Source organism: Tiliqua scincoides, chromosome 13 (genome assembly GCF_035046505.1).
Source record: "Tiliqua scincoides isolate rTilSci1 chromosome 13, rTilSci1.hap2, whole genome shotgun sequence".
Taxonomy (NCBI): Eukaryota; Metazoa; Chordata; class Lepidosauria; order Squamata; family Scincidae; genus Tiliqua; species Tiliqua scincoides.
The window spans coordinates 6567081-6586399 of record NC_089833.1 but is presented as its reverse complement, the minus strand read 5'-3'; the positions used below and the strand labels follow the sequence as shown (position 1 = coordinate 6586399).

At 49.0% G+C, this 19319-nt stretch overlaps 1 protein-coding gene and 3 pseudogenes across 1 annotated transcript in view; 1 reads left to right on the top strand and 3 right to left on the bottom strand.

Annotated features, from left to right (window-relative positions):
* The window catches only part of DNAAF8 (dynein axonemal assembly factor 8), a 136463-nt gene that overhangs the window by 81101 nt on the left and 36043 nt on the right, over window positions 1-19319 (bottom strand). Inside the window, exon 10 of the mRNA XM_066640818.1 lies at window positions 18712-18906. Coding sequence (XP_066496915.1) covers window positions 18712-18906 — 195 coding nt within the window. The remainder of the gene's footprint in view (window positions 1-18711; window positions 18907-19319) is intronic.
* Window positions 14238-14360, bottom strand: LOC136634040 (5S ribosomal RNA; annotated as a pseudogene).
* LOC136633746 (5S ribosomal RNA) lies at window positions 14390-14504 on the bottom strand (annotated as a pseudogene).
* LOC136634154 (5S ribosomal RNA) lies at window positions 18338-18450 on the top strand (annotated as a pseudogene).

Here is a 19319-nt window from a genome sequence, read left to right as displayed (position 1 = left end):
GAGGAGAGAGGCATTAGTCACTGACAATCATTTCCTCTGCCCGCTTCTCTGCCAGCCGGGCCGGCCTGAGGGAGGCTGAGCTAAATCCAATGGCACGATTTGCTCTAATTGACACTTCGGGCAAATAAATGGCAGCAGGAAGTCCAGCATGCTGGACTCAGAACCCCTGTCGACAGTGATGGGACAGTCATGCTCAGCAAGGACACACTCCAGATGTGGGCATCTGCTGGAGATCAAAAGGTTGCTGCTGTGAGCTCACCCAAGCTGCTTTTCAAACAAGTCCACCTTGCACTGAATTCCACATACAGGACTGGTTGAACCAGCAGGCAAGATCACAGAAAGCAGCATTATGTTGAGTCAGGCTAGTGATCTGTCTTGCTCATGGGCTTGTCCGGGACCATCTGCTGGCCATCCTGGAACCATCTGCATGCCAAGCAGGTGCTTTACCAGTTGGCTAAGGCCCCTCCCTCCATGGCAACTGATTGCCACTTGCTGGTAACACAACAGCAGGAGAGGGTGGTTGCCTTCATGCCCAGGAGAGGGACACTTGCTAGGGGCATCTGTCTGGCCCCTGGGGGTGGCTTATTGCCTTGCTTGGAATCTGGTCTATGGTCTAGGATCCTCACTTCGAAGAAGGGTCCAGGGTACGATTCTCACCAGATATTATTATTATTTTATTAATTTATACCCCGCCTTTTTGCCCAACGGGCACACAAGGCGGCTTACAACAATTTAAAAATACAACATTAAAAACAATCATTAAAACAATTTACAATAATTAAAAATCTAACAACAAACAAACCCCGTGGATTCTCATATAAAAAGCAGAAACAAGAACGCCAGCCAGCCTGTCAACATTTAAAAGCTTTTTGAAATAAAAAGTTCTTCAGTCCACGCCGAAACGTTAGCAACGAGGGAGCAGTTCTCAGTTCTAAGGGGAGGGTATTCCACACTTCGGGGGCCACCACCAAGAAGGCCCTCTTCCTGGCCGCCGCCCCTCTCACATCTCTTAGTGGCGGCACAGTCAAAAAGGCTCCCCCAGATGATCTAAGAGCACGGGCAGGATTGTAGGGAAGGAGGTGGTCCCTCAAATACCCCGGACCCGAGCCGTAAACATATTGTAAAAATGAGGTCATATGTTTAATTTTCTACTCAAGAGCAGGTTCATCCCATACATGAGCTGAAGGTGACTGAGGTCCCAATCCTATCCAACGTTCCAGTGCCGATACAGCCGTAATGCAGCCCCGAGATAAGGGAGCAAACATTTCCTTACCTTAAGGAGGCCTTTGTGGCTGTCCCGCACAGCACATGCCCCATTGGCACAGCTGCACCAGCACTGGAAAGTTGTATAGGGTTGGGCCCTGAGATGGGGCTCCCTCTTCCACGTTCCTCTTCCGCCCACTTCCTGGACTTGAAAAGAGGGGAATGGAGTAGGAGAGGAAGTGTGGATAGCAGGAAGTGGGTATAGCAGGGGAAGCATCTGATCTGTTGCTTCAATACTGTCAGAGGTGGGGCTGGCCCCGCTCAGGAATCCATTTCAGAGAACAAAATGTGAGAAGCTCTTGGGAAACGGCGCTTTCCTAGCTGCTTTGAAAGGCATGCTGATTGATTCTGGCACTCTGAAGTCTCTGCCAAAAAGAAGGAAACATTTGGCACAGATGGAAAACAAACAATACTAATTTTTAAATATCATTACAGGGAAACCTGGAGCCACTGCTCTGTTTGAGTCAATATCTCGGAGACAAAGTCAAACATTATGTACAGCCACGAGGACGAACTGCGGAGCACATCTAAAATCATTTAAAACACAGAGATGTGCACATGAAACTAGGAAAGGTTATAGCTATAGGGGCCCTTCACTCTAGCAACCAACCTCCGAGTGATGCCCGGGATTCCGGGATAATGTGTAGTAGCATATTGTACATATGCGAGCAGATTGCTGGTATGACATGGGTTCACACACAATGCAAAACCGTGGTTTGTTTAGCTCAAGCATGGTTTCACATTACATTGAGCCTGCTCACAGGCTGTGGTTGGGGGCCAACAAACCAGGATCTGAAATCATGGTTAAAAGCAGGTTTGCAAGCTACGATTTGTGCTAACTGTGGTTTCCCATCATGTTTGAATGTATAGGTCATTGGCAAACCACAGGTAGGGTCAATGCTGCTCCTCAAGATACTGCTACAACCAAGGAGGTGGGAGTAAACTTAAAAAGCTGAGTCCTAAGCAGATGGGAACTTAGAGCAGGCAAGCAGATCTAAACCATGGTTTGCCGGCTGCACACCTGGAAGCTCAAATCAGACACAGCTCAAACCCTGAAAGCTGGGTTCAGACATAATGCAAAACAATGACTTCTGTTAACCATATGTACTTAAGGACTCCACTCTGTCCCTTAACTATGGTTAGCACAAGTCATGGTGTTGCACTGTGTCTGAACCCAGCCATAACAGCTGAGGCAGACAATGGTAAATTTTCTGATTTCAGTTCTTAAGAGAGAACTCTGGTTAGCCCTAACCACAGTTCTTAAGAGAGTACTCTGGTTAGCCCTAACAGTCAATGTCATTGCTAACTAAGAGTTAGCTGCCATTAGACTAAAATATGCAGGGCAGATAGAAGGCATGTGTATGTCATGACCCTACCCTGTGCGGCAGCTCAGATATGGAGCCTGAGGATGAAGGGCCAGCTTGATTAGTTCTGGAACCAGCCTCATCTCTGACACTGGGCTGGAGATACAGCCCATCAGGCAAGGGCTCAAGGAATGAAGAGCCCCTAGTCTGCATTCCCAAGGTCTGAGTCTTGTGAAGAACCAGCCCCACCCATTCTATGCTTGCCAGTGCTGGCAGTGAGCCAGGAAGGTATTGCTGAAGGGGAGAGACCAGAAGGCTTCAAGTCAGAGGAATACTCCTCTAGCATACTTCAGGCAGCAGGGGTGTAGCCTGGAAGGGGACTCTAGGCCTCAGTTTTGCTCTGGATCTTGCTGCAGCCAAGTGCTCCATGGTCCTATGGAACTCTCCAGGGTCCTATGCCTCTGGCCTTGTCATGTCCTGCTTAAGGCCAGCAAGACTAGAGAAGGGCAGGAGAACATGCAAATCTATAACCACTTCCTTATTTGTTTAACAGTAAATAAACCATTGGCAGTACCAGCCTTTGCACCAGCCAACAAAGAAGCCACAAAACTCAAAAGTGTGCACACAGTACCGCAAGATCTGAGTGAACAGTGGTGATGCAGCTGAGGTAGATAGCAGGAATCTCAGGAAGGAAAGGATATTTATTCTGATTCTGCATCTGATTGCCCAGCTCCTCTTTCCACCAAATGACATCGGAGAGAAGCGTACGAGAGAGAAACATGGAGGTCTGCTGATAGAACAGAGATGTCTCTGGAAGGAATTCTGTGACCTGCAAAAAGAGGTACGTGGTCAATGGCCTGGACTTCTGGTTGCAAAGAATCCTAACTCCCTGAATGAGAGGTAGAGGGGAAATGGGATACTGGGATTAGAAGGGATTAGAAGGGGATTTTATCAGCATGCCAAATAGTTCAAGTACAACTTTTCATGTTCTGGGAATTAGGAACTGGATTAATTCATAGCCGGCAGTAGAGAAACCCAAAACATTGCCTTTACCTGGATCAAAAATGTAGGATGTGGCCCCCCCCCCCTTGGATGACACCAGAAAAACCCTCCTGAACTAGCTCTATAAGTCAAAGAAAGGTCTGTAGGAGGCAAGCCTGGAGACGGTCCCAAGAGAATCACTTGGGATTCAGTCTTGCCCTCTTCTCAAGTGTGGCTGGGATGTTCCCAGCCAACAAGTGCCCTCTCTTGCTTTGAGCTCTAGAAGGTTCCAAAGTGTTGCTCTGTGTGGATGCAGATCTCCATTTGTGTGCCTGTGGGAAGAACTCTTTTATTCTGCTCGGCTGAATCAGAGGGAGAGGTGAGACAGCAAGGGCCATCCATCAGCTTGGCAAGGACCTGACTCTTGGCCACCTGACTCAATCCCTCCCAGAACTAACTACTGCAATGACCATTCCTACTTGGTCATTAATCTCCTGTTCCCTCCTCATCCCTTACTCCTTTTGTAAGGAGGGCAGGAGGTCTGGTCTAGAGGGTAGAGCCTCCGTTTGCCTGAAGATAACAGCTGAAGGTCACCAGTTCGAGGCCATCGGCACTGTGAACGGCGAGACCTTGAAGCAGCTGACAAGCCCAGCCAAGTTTTTCCATCTGCTCTTTGGCCGCCCTTCAAGTGAGATATGCAGGATTGTCAGCTTGTGTGGGAGGAAACTGGAGGCCAGAATGTGATACCAGATCATAAAAGGATCCATCTGAAATGTTGTAGTTCTTGAAAGACAGAACCTTCTTCAATTGTAAAAATTCCTATAGGGATTTAGTATAGCCTGCCTATGTAAACTGCCTTGAAATAAAGTCTGAGGAGAAATCTGAAGACCATGAAAGGCGGTATATAAATACCTGTATTATTATTATTATTATTATTTTGTATTGTGTCTCTAATAATAATTATTATTAAAAACAATATTAAATGGATTAACACTATTAAATTAAATTTGATTGAAAAGTTAATTGGCAGGGCAATTAAAAGCAGAAGGGCCAGTGTCGTTTTTTTAAATCTCCCAGAATATTTTAGGCAGTTCACAGATCAATAATATATATAGTCTTCTCCTTATTTGAGGACGTGGACACAGGGCAGACTCCTCCTGCCTGCCTTTGACCACCTCTTGCTGCTGCGCCTTCCCTGGATTAAAAAAGAAGAAGGAAGTGAAGAGAAAGTGTGGAGGAAAAGAGTGACAGGTTAGAGTGGCACTCTAGCCCACCATTCCCCTCTTATCACACTTTCTTTTCTGCTCCATGTCTCTCCTCAAATCCAGGAGCAGAAGGAAGTTGGTATGCTGCTGGGTAAGGGGAGGGGAAAACTGGGTACAGTGAGCCACCATATAAGGCATGGGGGGGCATTATCTCAGGGGCTACCTGATGAGCCTACCTCAGGTACAAGGTCTTAGGTCACTCCTGGGCCAACACAGGTAAAGCAGGTATACTACTACTACTACTACTACTACTACTACTACTACTACTACTACTAGTAGTAGTAGTAGTAGTAATAGTGGTGGTGGTGGTGGTAAAAATAATAGATCATATATGCTTGACCTTGAACTCATTAGTAGCTGCACAGTGCTACCAACTACTCCCAACTACTCCCAACTACTACACTACTACTACTAGTAGTGGGAGTAGTTGGGAGCTAGTTGGGAGTAGTTGGTAGCACTGTGCAGCTACTAATGAGTTCAAGGTCAAGCATATAAGAGTAGTAGTAGTAGTAGTAGTAGTAGTAGTAGTAGTAGTAGTAGTAAAAATAATAGATCTTATATGCTTGACCTTGAACTCATTAGTAGCTGCAGCATTTCTATATAACTATAGAAATATACAGTATAATACCTGTATTACATACTTTGTATAGCTCTTTTCCTTGACAATAACAATGTACAAATTGAAGCAGGAGGCACTGATCCCCTGGGAGATACTTACAGTCATAAACATGTACTGCTTTTTTTTTTATGTCATTAAGATGTTTTTAGAGGAGGTCACAGAGATGCAGCGAGTTGCCACTGCTGAGGCGGGCTGGAGAATTTAATAAGAGCAGTCAGAGAATTCTCCGAAGAGGCTGGCACAGGAAAAACCGCCACGGTGTTTATTTGCTGTGCCTCTCTGCCACGGCTGACATTTCTGAAATGACAGCTCCCATCAGATCTTGCCTTTGGTTGGCATGAATGTCAGCTGTGCAAATACCTCTCGAGAAAAGGAACGACGGAGTTCAGTGTGGCTGGAGTAGGGTGCGTGGTTGGAGGGTCCACTGATGCTTTGGTTGATCTTTGGAACTCAGTGATGACCTGGTCACCGGGACCTGGTTGCTCCCAAGTTCCTCTGGCACATGGGAGGAGCACATGGTTTACCATAGAGTTGGGGTGATGAGTCTTCAATTGGGGACCCTGGCAGCAGAACTCAGGCACCTGAATCCCTGCACCACAAGGGTGTCATTGTGGGTTCGAGCAACACTGGAAGGAGACCCATAAGAAATCCAACCACACAGGGGACATCTTACAGTTTATGGCCGCTTACGGTGGTGGTGACAGTAGCAAAGAAATCTTGCTTTGGTCATTCACTTTTTATGTTCTTATGTTCACGTGTGTTCATTCATATGTTCATTCTTATGTTCTTATGTTCACTTTGCCCATCCAGAAAAGTCAGCCACTTTTCTCAGTGGTGGTGATGGGCCCTCCCCAGCCCCCAGGGAGCAATGGCCTCAAGACAGTCTGTGGTGACCAGTTTGCAAATATTTCTCAGACCAAATTGGTTGCTAGTGGATCTGATTTCACCTTCAGTGGCAAGATGAGTGGCTCCCTCTGATCTGGCTTCATTGGAGGCCTTCCTGTTTCTTCAAGGACGTGGGCTGGATTCTCGACTGCCCACATGCATGCTTGACCTTGCTTGCCCACCCTGGCTGCTTATGAAAGTCAGGTTGAGATGATCCAATATTGGGATGACATGGGTTATTAATGCCTCCTGTTTCGTGTGTGCTAAAGGAAGAGGCAGAAGACAGCCCATTCCTAGGCAAGATCTTTGACTGGGTCATGGTGCACCAGGTCCAGATTTTCCTAGGTGAAACTGATGACAAAGACCAGTTTCAGTCTGGTTTTTGACCCAGTTTTACCTCTTCTGGAACCTGCCCTTTCAGTAGCATAGCCCAAGGGAGGGGGGCGGCATGGTAAATACAGCGGGTGCCACAGTTCACTTGCTGACCAAGAGGAGGTCTGCCACTTCTAGCTTTGTTATGAAAATCCAATACCCCCAGTAGGAGAGAATAATAAGTAGCACTTGTTGAGAGTTGGAAGCACTTCACATGGTGACCCTTGAAGTTTGTTGGTAAGCGTCTGATTTACTGATAAATTCGAATATAGCCTTTTTACTCTGCTTTGTATACTATGCTGTAGGCAACCTTCAGTCTCGAAAGACTATGGTATCGCGCTCTGAATGGTGGTTCTGGAACAGCATCTAGTGTGGCTGAAAAGGCCGATTCGGGAGTGACAATCCCTTCCACACCAGGAGCAAGTGCAGTCTGTCCCTGGTCTGTCTCCCTGGCTATGGGCCTTCCTTCTTTGCCTCTTAGCCTCAGACTGTTGGCCAAGTGTCTCTTCAAACTGGGAAAGGCCATGCTGCACAGCCTGCTTCCAAGCGGGCCGCTCAGAGGCCAGGGTTTCCCACCTGTTGAGGTCCACTCCTAAGGCCTTCAGATCCCTCTTGCAGATGTCCTTGTATCGCAGCTGTGGTCTATCTGTAGGGCGCTTTCCTTGCACGAGTTCTCCATAGAGGAGATCCTTTGGGTTCCGGCCATCATCCATTCTCACGATATGACCGAGCCAACGCAGGCCTCTCTCCCCCCCTCCCCTCCCCTCCTCTCCCCCTCTGTATACTGTACAGATGCAGAAACCAGGCCTTAGAAGAACTGGTACAGGGATATCAGAGCTGGGTTGGTGTTCAGATGTGTAGGCTGTGGGGGGGGGGGGCGCGCACAGGAAGTACAACAGGTGCCACAATGCGCTGTGTAACTGGCCCTTCCACACGCCGCTGGAGTCATTCAGAGCAGCAGCCCTGTTGATGTTGCTGCCCTGAGCGGCTCTGACGGCGAGTGGGAGGGAATTGAAGGGAATGACGGCAATGGCTAGTGGGGAGGCTTCCACCCCACCTCGCCAAATAAAACTGGAACATTGCATCGTGATGTAGCATTATTAAAGTGGCAATTTGGAGGGGGGGGGAGCAACGACTGGAAGGCCTTACTGCTGCCGGTTTGTTCATCCACCCTGAATTCAGCCCCCTGTTAAAAAAAAAAGCCCTCCCTCCAGTTTGCTGGCCAAGAAATGGAAGGAGATTTCTCCTTCCAGTGTTCTAGTCCTCAAAAGCTTTTGCCATGATAACTGGTGTATCTTCTAAGGTGCCCCCTTTTCTTGATCCTACACCCCGTCAACCCTCCATCCTGGCTTCTTCCCGTAGCGCCTAAATACCCTCTTCTCATGCTGCTTCAGACTCAGGCAACTCAGTCTGCAGCACTTAGGGGCTCTCAAGCACTTATCCCTTTCTGTAATCCCAGTTGGATTCTGACCCCCCCGCCACTTAGAGGCTGACTAGCAGGAAATGCACCATTACTTGCACTTCCTCCTGCCCCCCCCAAACAGAATCACTGCCATTTGGAGGCTGGCTTGTCCTCAGCTGCCCTTTAGTGTCCAAACATTCTATTGCCCAGGAAGTTGCCTTTATTTTTTATTTTTCTTTCCCTACGTTTTTTAATCAAACGTTTGACGTGAGCATCAATCACTTTCCTGAAAGAAGGAGGGGGAGAGAGGCCCAGCAGTCACAGCTGTCCCATTATGGTTTTTCTGACACACGGCAGGAACTGTGTGGCCTTTCCTGCTATCTGGCAGCAGCCGGTTCTCAGCTGCAGATGATAAATATGCTGACTGCAGTCAGGGAGAGCGCCGAGGATTTTGCAGCGTGGCTGGATCAAACTGAACCAGAGATGTCGCAAACCAGACCGAACTCCTCATGGGAGTCAGAAAGCATCGACGTCTGAACGGCTTTCGGTGATCCTCCTGAGACGATCAAGACAGACAGACAGGCGCTTCGGTCATCAGCCATCTTCCTGGCTATGCCTTGTATCACTTGCCATGAGAGGTGGCCACAAGGCCCAGTAGACAGATGAGCTTGGCAGACAGACGGACAAGTCAACAGCGGGCTTGCAAAGAGGGGAGCCGGAGAGCAGAAACGGAGAAGCAAGTTGGAGCGTCTTGTGATTGATTGATCTTTATCCTGGGGCATTTGGTGGGCCGCTGTGAGATACAGGAAGCTGACTAGATGGGCCTATGGCCTGACCCAGCAGGGCTCTTCTGATGTTCTTATGTGCATCCTGTGGCAAGGAGTTCCACAGACTAATGACACCTATCACTCTGCAAGGGAGGGCACCAGGATGCAGGTCTCTTGCTGTCTTGTGTGCTCCCTGGGGCATTTGGTGGGCCGCTATGAGATACAGGAAGCTGGGCTAGATGGGCCTATGGCCTGATCCAGTGGGGCTGTTCTTATGTTCTTAACTACAATTCCCAGGAGGCCTTGCAGGTCTCTTGTTATCTGGTGTGCTCCCTGGGGCATTTGGTGGGCCGCTGTGAGATACAGGAAGCTGGACTAGATGGGCCTATGGCCTGATCCAGTGGGGCTGTTCTTATGTTCTTAACTACAATTCCAGGAGGCCTTGCAGGTCTCTTGTTACCTGGTGTGCTCCCTGGGGCATTTGGTGGGCCGCTGTGAGATACAGGAAACTGGACTAGATGGGCCTATGGCCTGATTCAGCAGGGCTGTTCGTATGTTCTTATCCAATGCAGACTCAGCCAGAGGTTGTACAGAGGCACATGGAACTCCCCTGACCCCTTTGTGTCACCTGACTCCTACTGAGCTAGAAGCCACCTTACCATCCTTGGACTGCCTGCGGCAATGGTGCCTGAATGAAACACGGAGCAGGCCAACAGGTCTCTTGTGGCTGGCTGCAAAAGCGGCATCTTGGTCTGGCCACCAGCATTCCTGATTCAGGACCTGTGATGTCTTACAGGGCTCCCTGTCTCAATGAAGTTTTGCTCAGCGGGCATGAAGAAGCTATCTGAACAAACCCAGTTGCAGGGAGAATGGAGAGGAGGCATCCTCTGACTTCAGCTGGGGTCCCTTGAAAGTGGCACCCTCTGCCTCCTAGGATGAACACCATGGCAAAGGGAAGATCAGCTTGGTCCCTACCACTGACCAGTTGCAGGGAGCTTGCTTCCCTCTCTAGCATGAAACAAATTATGCTGCCAGCTGCTCTTGAAGTGTTGATCAAAAGGGGCTTCTGCATTGTTTTGCAATGTTATCATGAGACGCCGTGCGGAGCATTATGATGGAAAGACAGTATATAAAGCAATAAATAAAACAAAGGCACATGTTTATGACACTTGCTAAATAGCCTTGATGCTTACTCAACAGACCCACACCGTGAAGTCTCCACTTACTCTGCGTTTCCGAAGTCTGGAGTCATTCTGAGCTATCGCCTTCTCGGCTGGTGCTATGCAAGCATGGAGTGCCAGGCCCTCCTCGCGCCAAGCTTGCTGCAGCCCCAACACCTGGAACGGAGCTTTGCTCTCTTCCCTTGCGGAAACCTGCAACTGCATTGGAACAAGTAACGGCTGATTAGCTGCTAACCTCCCTCTTGTCTGGCCACGGAGCGGAAAACCCTGTAAAAGAACATGGAAGCATGTCTCTGAAACAGAGCCGTTAGGGCCTGGCTAGCCATCTATAGATGGTTAAAAGCCACCCCCTACACTGTGTCATACTCATGAGGGATTAATGCTTCATTCCTAAACACACTTTCCTGGGAGCGAACCACAACGAATGCATTGGAACGTACTTCTGAGTAATGCATAGGATTTCACTGTAAGACACAGAATCTAGAATGGGGTTATAGGGATGATGAGGCCTGCTTGATTCTTAAAATATTGACAAGAGTCCAACCTCCGCAGGTATTCAGGACTCAGTCACATCTTGCCTCTGATGCAACACCTTCCTTCAATACCAGCAGGATCTGCCAGGCTAGGCAGTGCTATGTGGTCAACACATAACACATAGTGGGATCTAGTACCACCACAAGAACATAAGAAGAGCCCCACTGGATCAGGCCATAGGCCCATCTAGTTCAGCTTCCTGCATCTCACAGCGGCCCACCAAATGCCCCAGGGAGCACACCAGATAACAAGAGACCTGCATCCTGCTGCCCTCCCTTGCATCTGACATAGCCCATTTCCAAAATCAGGAGGTTGCACATACACATCATGGCTTGTAACCCGTAATGGATTTTTCCTCCAGAAACTTGTCCAATCCCCTTTTAAAGGCGTCCAGGCCAGACGCCATCACCACATCCTGTGGCAAAGAGTTCCATAGACCAACCACACGCTGAGTAAAGAAATATTTTCTTTTGTCTGTGCTAACTCTCCCAACACTCAATTTTAGTGGATGTCCCCTGGTTCCGGTGTTATGTGAGAGTGTAAAGAGCATCTCCCTATCCACTCTGTCCATCCCCTGCATAATTTTGTATGTCTCGATCATGTCCCCCCTCAGGCATCTCTTTTCTAGGCTGAAGAGGCCCAAACGCCGTAGCCTTTCCTCATAAGGAAGATGCCCCAGCCCCGTAATCATCTTAGTCGCTCTCTTTTGCACCTTTTCCATTTCCACTATGTCTTTTTTGAGATGTGGCAACCAGAACTGGACACAATACTCCAGGTATGGCCTTACCTTCGACTTGTACAACAGCATTATAATATTAGCCGTTTTGTTCTCAATACCTTTTCTAATGATCCCAAGCATAGAAATGGCCTTCTTCACTGCTGCCACACATTGGGTTGACACTTTCATCGACCTGTCCACTACTACCTCAAGATCTGATCTGTCACAGACAGCTCAGAACCCATCAGCCTATATAGTAATGCATGGTTTAAAAAGCATTGCACTAGAGCAGGGGTGCCCAAACGTTTTGGCAGGAGGGCCACAACATCTCTCAGATACTGTTCAGGTGCCAGGAAAAAAAAATGTACATTTAAAATGTGAATAAATTTACATAAAGGAATATATTAGAGATAGAACTTATAGGAATGAATGAGGGTCTCGTGATAGCTCAAGGCCTATAAAAGGCCTTGCACAAAGCAAGGCTGGCCTTTCCTTCACTGCCGCTGCTACTTCAGAGACATGAATCAGCAGGCAGTGGAGAGAAAAGTTGGCCCGCAGCTTGCGCAAGAGATTGAACAGTCAGCCCTTGCACTGAGAACAGATGCATTGGGCCAGTGTGGGCCCCAGCAAGTCTCCGGCAGCCCAGAGGCTCATTGGAGACTGGGGGTCCCCACAGTCCAGATTGGGGGTCCTCAAAGGGCACAAATGGCTCCCGGACCAAGTTTTGGGCACCCCTGCACTAGAAGGTTTCACCAGCACCCCAACATTTTCTCAGCTATAAGCCTTAGGGGAAGTGCTGCATTTGAGGACAACATCGCAGTGGGAGACTAACCTGGTCAGCCCATACAAATGGGAATTTCTACAACAGGGTGCCACAAGTCCGTGGGCATAATGCACCTTCTAAGGATCTTTGCAGTTCACAAGCCCTCTTTCCACACTCTGTGCGCCTGTCATTATGGTGAACACTTTGCTAGCAACTACCTGAAAAGCACATCAGAGGGACAGATGTACAGGTTTGGGAAGCCTGCCCTCTGGTGGGTTTCCGGTTCTGCACGTGGGAAAGCTCTGCGAGAGGAAGGCTCATGACTCCTATTCGTTTACCAGCAAGAAACGAGAACGGAGTGTCTTTATTGACTGCCTGTTCCCTGCTGCAGCCGCACAGTACATTGCCCTTATTGATGATAATGGGGTCGATAACTTCAGCTCAAAATCAATGCTAAGTGATTATGCTATTATGCATGGTTTTCAGCAAGTCCTCGTACTCCCCAAGTAAGGCACACTAATGGCCTTAAAGCTCATCAGTTCCCTTCTGTGTGCACTCAGAATGAGGCAGGAGGGCTCCTTGCTTCATGCTAAGGCAGGAGAATGCTTGACTAGATGTATAATTCTCCTCTGAAAGATGATTAAATCCAGAAAAATAGTCTACTAAATTGTTAGTCCACCCCAATGTTATGCTGTTGTTGTTGGCAACCTTCAGTCTCTTAAGACTCTGGTATCGCGCTCTGAAAGGTGGTTCTGGAACAGCGTCTAGTGTGGCTGAAAAGGCCAATTCGGGAGTGACAATCCCTTCCACACTGGGAGCAAGTGCAGTCTGTTCCTGGTCTGTCTCCCTGGCTATGGGCCTTCCTTCTTTGCCTCTTTGCCTCAGTCTGTTGGCCAAGTGTCTCTGCAAACTGGGAAAGGCCATGCTGCACAGCCTGCCTCCAAGCGGGCCGCTCACAGGCCAGGGTTTCCCACTTGTTGAGGTCCACTCCTAAGGCCTTCACAAATACTGATATTAAGTTACTTGTCAAGGCTAGCTGAAGAGCTGCTAGTACGGGAGGCAGAAATGTTGACCCCCAAATTCAAAGAGCAGTGCCCAGCCTGATCCGTTCCTGCTGGAACTGAAAGTGACTGGGGTGGCCCAAGGCCTGCTGGTGCCTGAGATGGCACGTCAAGTGACAGCTGCTCCTTGCTTGGCAATGTGCAGGCTGCCACCTTCACTGCTCCTCCACCTTCTGCTCTCTAGTCTAGATCGAAAAAGTAGAACCGAGTGGAAAGGGGGAGGTGGCAGCTGGTGCACAGCCGAGTAACAGGGGGACAACGTAGCGGAAGGAGAGGAGATCGCTGGGCCAAATGTCAAAAACGCACAAGCCCAGCACTCTTCTCCCCTTTCTCTTCCCTTCTACATTGAATTCAGGAGCAGGACGGCTGGTGGAGATGCCCACGCCGCCCAATCTCATAGGTGGTCTCATAGAGAGGCCAGTCCTGTTTATCGGGTCCTGTGTCTCTCCGCTGGATCCCAAATTCTATCCCATTCTATCTCCTGAAATCAACCAATTCAAATTTAGCCTAATCAAAATGGTTGGCAACCTTCAGTCTCGAAAGACTCTGGTATAAGCCTACAGCACCCGGTATTCCCAGGCGGTCTCCCATCCAAGTACTAACCAGGGCTGACCCTGCTTAGCTTCTGAGATCAGACAAGATCGGGAGATAGTGTTCAGTATAGGGAGATGGTTGGCAACCTTCAGTCTCGAAAGACTATGGTATAAGCCTACAGCACCCGGTATTCCCAGGCGGTCTCCCATCCAAATACTAACCAGGCCTGACCCTGCTTAGCTTCCGAGATCAGACGAGATCGGGCATGGAAAGACTATGGTATAAGCCTACAGCACCCGGTATTCCCAGGCGGTCTCCCATCCAAGTACTAACCAGGGCTGACCCTGCTTAGCTTCCCAGATCAGACAAGATCGGGAGAGAGTGTTCAGTATAGGGAGATGGTTGGCAACCTTCAGTCTCGAAAGACTATGGTATAAGCCTACAGCACCCGGTATTCCCAGGCGGTCTCCCATCCAAATACTAACCAGGCCTGACCCTGCTTAGCTTCCAAGATCAGACAAGATCAGGAGATAGTGTTCAGTATAGGGAGATGGTTGGCAACCTTCAGTTTCGAAAGACTATGGTACAAGCCTACAGCACCCGGTATTCCCAGGCGGTCTCCCATCCAAGTACTAACCAGGCCTGACCCTGCTTAGCTTCCGAGATCAGACGAGATTGGGAGATAGTGTTCAGTATAGGGAGATGGTTGGCAACCTTCAGTCTCGAAAGACTATAGTATAAGCCTACAGCACCTGGTATTCCCAGGTGGTCTCCCATCCAAGTACTAACCAGGCCTGACCCTGCTTAGCTTCCAAGATCAGATGAGATCAGGTATGTGCAGTGCAAACTGTATGGCCATCCTCTCTTGACTACATATTTTTTTTGCAGGATCCAAACCCTTAACAAATTTCTCTCCATTCTAACCCGTCACATTTAATTACCTCCAGCTTGTTTCTTTCCCTTAATTTTTTTTTTCCCTGCTTTTACGTGACTTGAAAAATTAAGACCCAGATTCAGCCTATTGACTGTAGAAGCAGCCAGAGAAGATTGTGACTTGGCCCTGCTTTGCAAGGGCTCAACCATTATTGTTACGGGCAGAAGGAAAAAGGGAGGTAGGGAGGGCATATTCCCCAAGAAATTCTGGGCTGCAGGGGACGGGCTCAGACTTGCCTCCTCCATTCTGATTAATGGCTGAACTGTTGGAAGCTCTTGCCAGGCGGGCAAGAGTGAACGAGCAATCAGGCAGCGCAGTAGGCTGGCTGTTTTACAGTCGCTGGGCTCAAGAGGTGATTGCAAGAGCAGTTCTCCAGGCAGGCTGGAAGCCAGAACTGTGGCAGTGAAGGAGGGGTGAAAGTGCAGGGGAGGGCATTGTTGAATCACTGTGAAACAGAAAAAAAAGATAACCCAAAGAACTAAACACAAGGGGCACGGTCCGACCTGACTTGTAACATTTAGATGCCCTATTGGTATCAGTGGGAAAGATTTACACCGTAGTCCTTTGCATGTTTACTCGAAAGGAAGTCTCACAATGAGGTAAAAGTCATGGCATTTTTTTAGTCCCCTGATTGGTGCACCCAGCGTAATGAACATCCTGGAAAAATAGCCACCCAGGGTGCCATTTGGATTGGGGATGCAATGTAGGAAGCGGTAGGGCAGTTGTGTTCGGCCTGCAGGTCAGATATACCCCCAGAAGCAATTTCTCTGGCCCCCCTTAAAACTGAGCTCTCTCAGAGTGATAATGGAGTTGTCTTGAAATTATGAAATTATGATTTATTATAAATTATTATATCTTGACGCATTCTCTGATGCATTCTCGGCATCACCTGACAGGACAAAGTTCCAAACAACACAGTCCTGGAACGTGCTGGATTCCCTAGCATGTATGCACTTCTGAAACAGAGACGCCTGTGTTGGCTCGGTCATGTCGTGAGAATGGATGATGGCCGGATCCCAAAGGATCTCCTCTATGGAGAACTCGTGCAAGGAAAGCGCCCTACAGGTAGACCACAGCTGTGATACAAGGACATCTGCAAGAGGGATCTGAAGGCCTTAGGAGTGGACCTCAACAAGTGGGAAACCCTGGCCTCTGAGCGGCCCGCTTGGAGGCAGGCTGTGCAGTATGGCCTTTCCCAGTTTGAAGAGACACTTGGCCAACAGACTGAGGCAAAGAAGGAAGGCCCATAGTCAGGGAGACAGACCAGTGACAGACTACACTTGCTCCCAGTGTGGAAGGGATTGTCACTCCCGAATCGGCCTTTTCAGCCACACTAGACGCTGTTCCAGAACCACCTTTCAGAGCGCGATACCATAGTCTTTCGAGACTGAAGGCTGCCAACACACACACATTATATCTTGAAATTATGAACAAGATTTGCACATTTTCTCTTTGCAGCGAGTGAGTTTCTAGGTGAGAACAAAATGCTTATTACTGGCCATCGTCGGCTTTATGACGTCATTTCCTGCTTGATGATGTCACTTCCAGCCCTCAGCAGGCGCCATGAATGCTATTCTGCCCACTATATGAAACTGAGTTTGACACCCCGAGTAGGGGGGTCCAACCCTCCACGCTCCCTCTGCTGTGGTCTTGATGTTCCGGAAGGTTCCAGAAGGTTCCAATGCAGCTGAGACGAAAGCAACAAAACATCCAAGACTATTTCCAGTTAAAACAAACAGGCAATAATTAACAAAAGCAAAGCAATAATCAGAGAGAGATAAATAAAGCTCTTCTTGCAGCAGGGTGACTACCAAAGAACAATTCAGTGTCAGTCCCAGTGTCTGACAGAACAGGTGGGTCTCCTTTTCCTTTTTAAAGAGGAGGGGGCCGCCACAACTCCCCTGGGACCTAGACTTCCACATTTAGGGACCAATGATGGAGAAGCCCCCTTCATGCATATCAGATGCAGAACAACTAGCTTGGCCCTAAATTCAAGGGGATTTGTTCCCTGTAAGTGGATGTAGAATGGCAGCCAGAAGCACAGGCTTAACTCTCAAAGTGACAGCTTCTGGTTAGATTGAGCCCAGGCAATCTAAGAGCACAATCCTAACTGCGCCCTGGACCAGGGAGGGTCGCAAACATGCCGCAAAGCACACTTGCACCTCCTTAGGAGTCAGCTGGACTGGCGCACGGAGGTGCAATGGACTGTGGAGGCTGCATCCAGTCTCCGCCACGCCAATGGAAGGTAAGTCCGTGCCGGCTGAGCTCAGTTGGTAAGTTCGTGCCGACATGGGGAGGAGGTGCTTTGGGGTGGGGGAGGGTATGCAGCAGGTAGGCCAGTGGGCGGGAGGGCAGGGAGTGCGGCCGGGACCCTGCAGTTATGTCAGATCTTAGCGCCATTTCCAGGCAGCACAGAGCAGCACCAGGCTGCTGGGATCTATGCCACCTCTTTAGGTGGCGCAGATCTGAGTAGACCCATTGGGGCTGCTGCAGCTCCTCCTGGGTAAGGGGAACTTTTTTCCCCTTGCCTTGGGCCAAGCCTCAGCTTGCCTGAAACTTGCGTTGGATACAGCACAGGCCCGCCAGTCTGCCTATTCCGGCGCAAGTTAGGATTGCGCTGCCCGACATTTAAATAATTCAATCAGTTTTAATACACCGTTTTAAAGAAATTCAAAGCTGCCAAGCACTTGTCAATCACTCTGAGGGCTCCTCATTCATTGGGCCAATCACTGGAAGGCGGGAGCCAGTTCATGTTCTGCTGAGCAACAGGGAAGAAAACTGCCTGTATGGTCCTTCCTTCTGCTGCTGCAAGGGAAACAGCCAGAGATTGACTTTTATTTTTAAACGTAAGCTGAAAATTCAGGAAGAGATCTAGAATATCCCAGGGTGGGGGGCGGCCCAGACTCCCCACCACCACAGTCACAGCTACAACCTTGCCTGAAGGTGCAGGCTCCCTGCCTCGCTGCTGATTTTAGTGCACGAAAGCAAAATTGGAAGCCGTTGAAGTACAGTTACCTTTCGCTTAGCCCGCTTGGGATTTGGCAAGCATTTCACTCGACTGAAAGCGCGTGAAGCCAACGACTGGGGACGACTCTCCCTCTGCTTGGCATGGGGGGGTCCACTCCTCCTCTTTTTGAAGGGATACCACTTGTGGGCTGCTGGTTCACCAGCACTGGACTAGAAATTAACCCAGTTTGTTCAAAACGACCTTGGTTCTTTCTCCATCTGCTTGTTTATTCTCAGTGGCAAAGAACGCTGCACTCTCTGGCTATTTGGGAGCTGCCACTCGAACTGCCCCTTTACTATCTGCCTCACCATCAAATCTTGTAGGGTAGGTAGTAAATTAATAGGAATCTTCCCCCCTATTAGACACCCCCCCCCATTTCTCAAGGTTTGGCAATCTTGTGACATCACCAGACCCCACTATGTGTGGTTACCTCGGAATGCCAGATGCAAGGGATGGCACTAGGATGCAGGTCTCTTGTTATCTGGTGTGCTCCCTGGGGCATTTGGTGGGCCGCTGTGAGATACAGGAAGCTGGACTAGATGGGCCTATGGCCTGATCCAGTAGGGTTGTTTTTATGTTCTTAAGTCAGGATTCTCCTTATGACATCATCAGACCTTGATGTCATATCAGAAATCTCTGGTTTCTAGAGGCATCCAACCTGGCAACCCTACCTAGAAAGAATGGATTAACAAGGGCGAAGAGGGAGGGGATAATGGGGACAACATGCTCTAAAAGAGACAGGGAATGTTCTGCAGCACCCTGCACATGCCTGATCTTGTCTGATCTTGGAAGCTAAGCAGGGTCAGGCCTGGTTAGTACTTGGATGGGAGACCGCCTGGGAATACCGGGTGCTGCAGGCTTATATCATAGTCTTTCGAGACTGAAGGTTGCCAACCAGGGGAAAGATACATACATTTTGTTTAAGATTAATATTACCGCCACACTCAACACCACCCCACAAACTTGACTTTTCCCACCTTTGCTTTCCATACACTTCCTTGTTTGACAGAAGTAGCACACATCTGTGCTTGCAGCCTGTGCGCCCTCGTTCTATCTCGGACTGCAAAATCCATCAGCCGTGCTTCTGTCGCACAATATTTCCGAGCAGCTGCTGTACTCACCAGGGAGAGGAGCCAGGCCACGACCGCAGCATAGATGTTGGCGGCAGGCAAGGAGGTTTCCGGAAACGGCCTCTGCTGCTGGCTGCTAGGGGTGACCTGGGTGCAGCTGGAAAGTCCGATGGTCAAAAGAAGCATCTCTCTTTCAGGGTCTTTTGGAGTCGGCAGCGTTTTAATAGGTACAAGGAAAGAGGCCTCCTGCCAAAAAAAGAATGAGAACGTCAGACTCATTTGTAGGACTACTTGCTGTTGGGAAGGAGAAAGCCAGGTATTTTGGACAAACTCTTGCCTGAAAGCTCCTGCAGAGCTGCCTTTAGGCATTTTGCAGCCCCAGAGTTAGTGTGGGTGCAGTGGCTGAAGTGTTGGACACTGAGGTGCAAATCCTCAACTCAGTCCGGAAGTTTCCTGGATGAGCACGAGCCCATAGTTGCCTCTCAGTTTAACCTACCTCACAGGATTGTTGTGGCAAGAAAAAGACAGAAGGATAAGGTGGGCCACTCTGTGCACTTTAGAGAAAGGGAGGGATAGGGATACAATAATTTAAAAAATAATAATTTTGACACCCTCAGAAAGGCCATTGGGCACAGTGACCCCTGGGAAATTGGGACAGC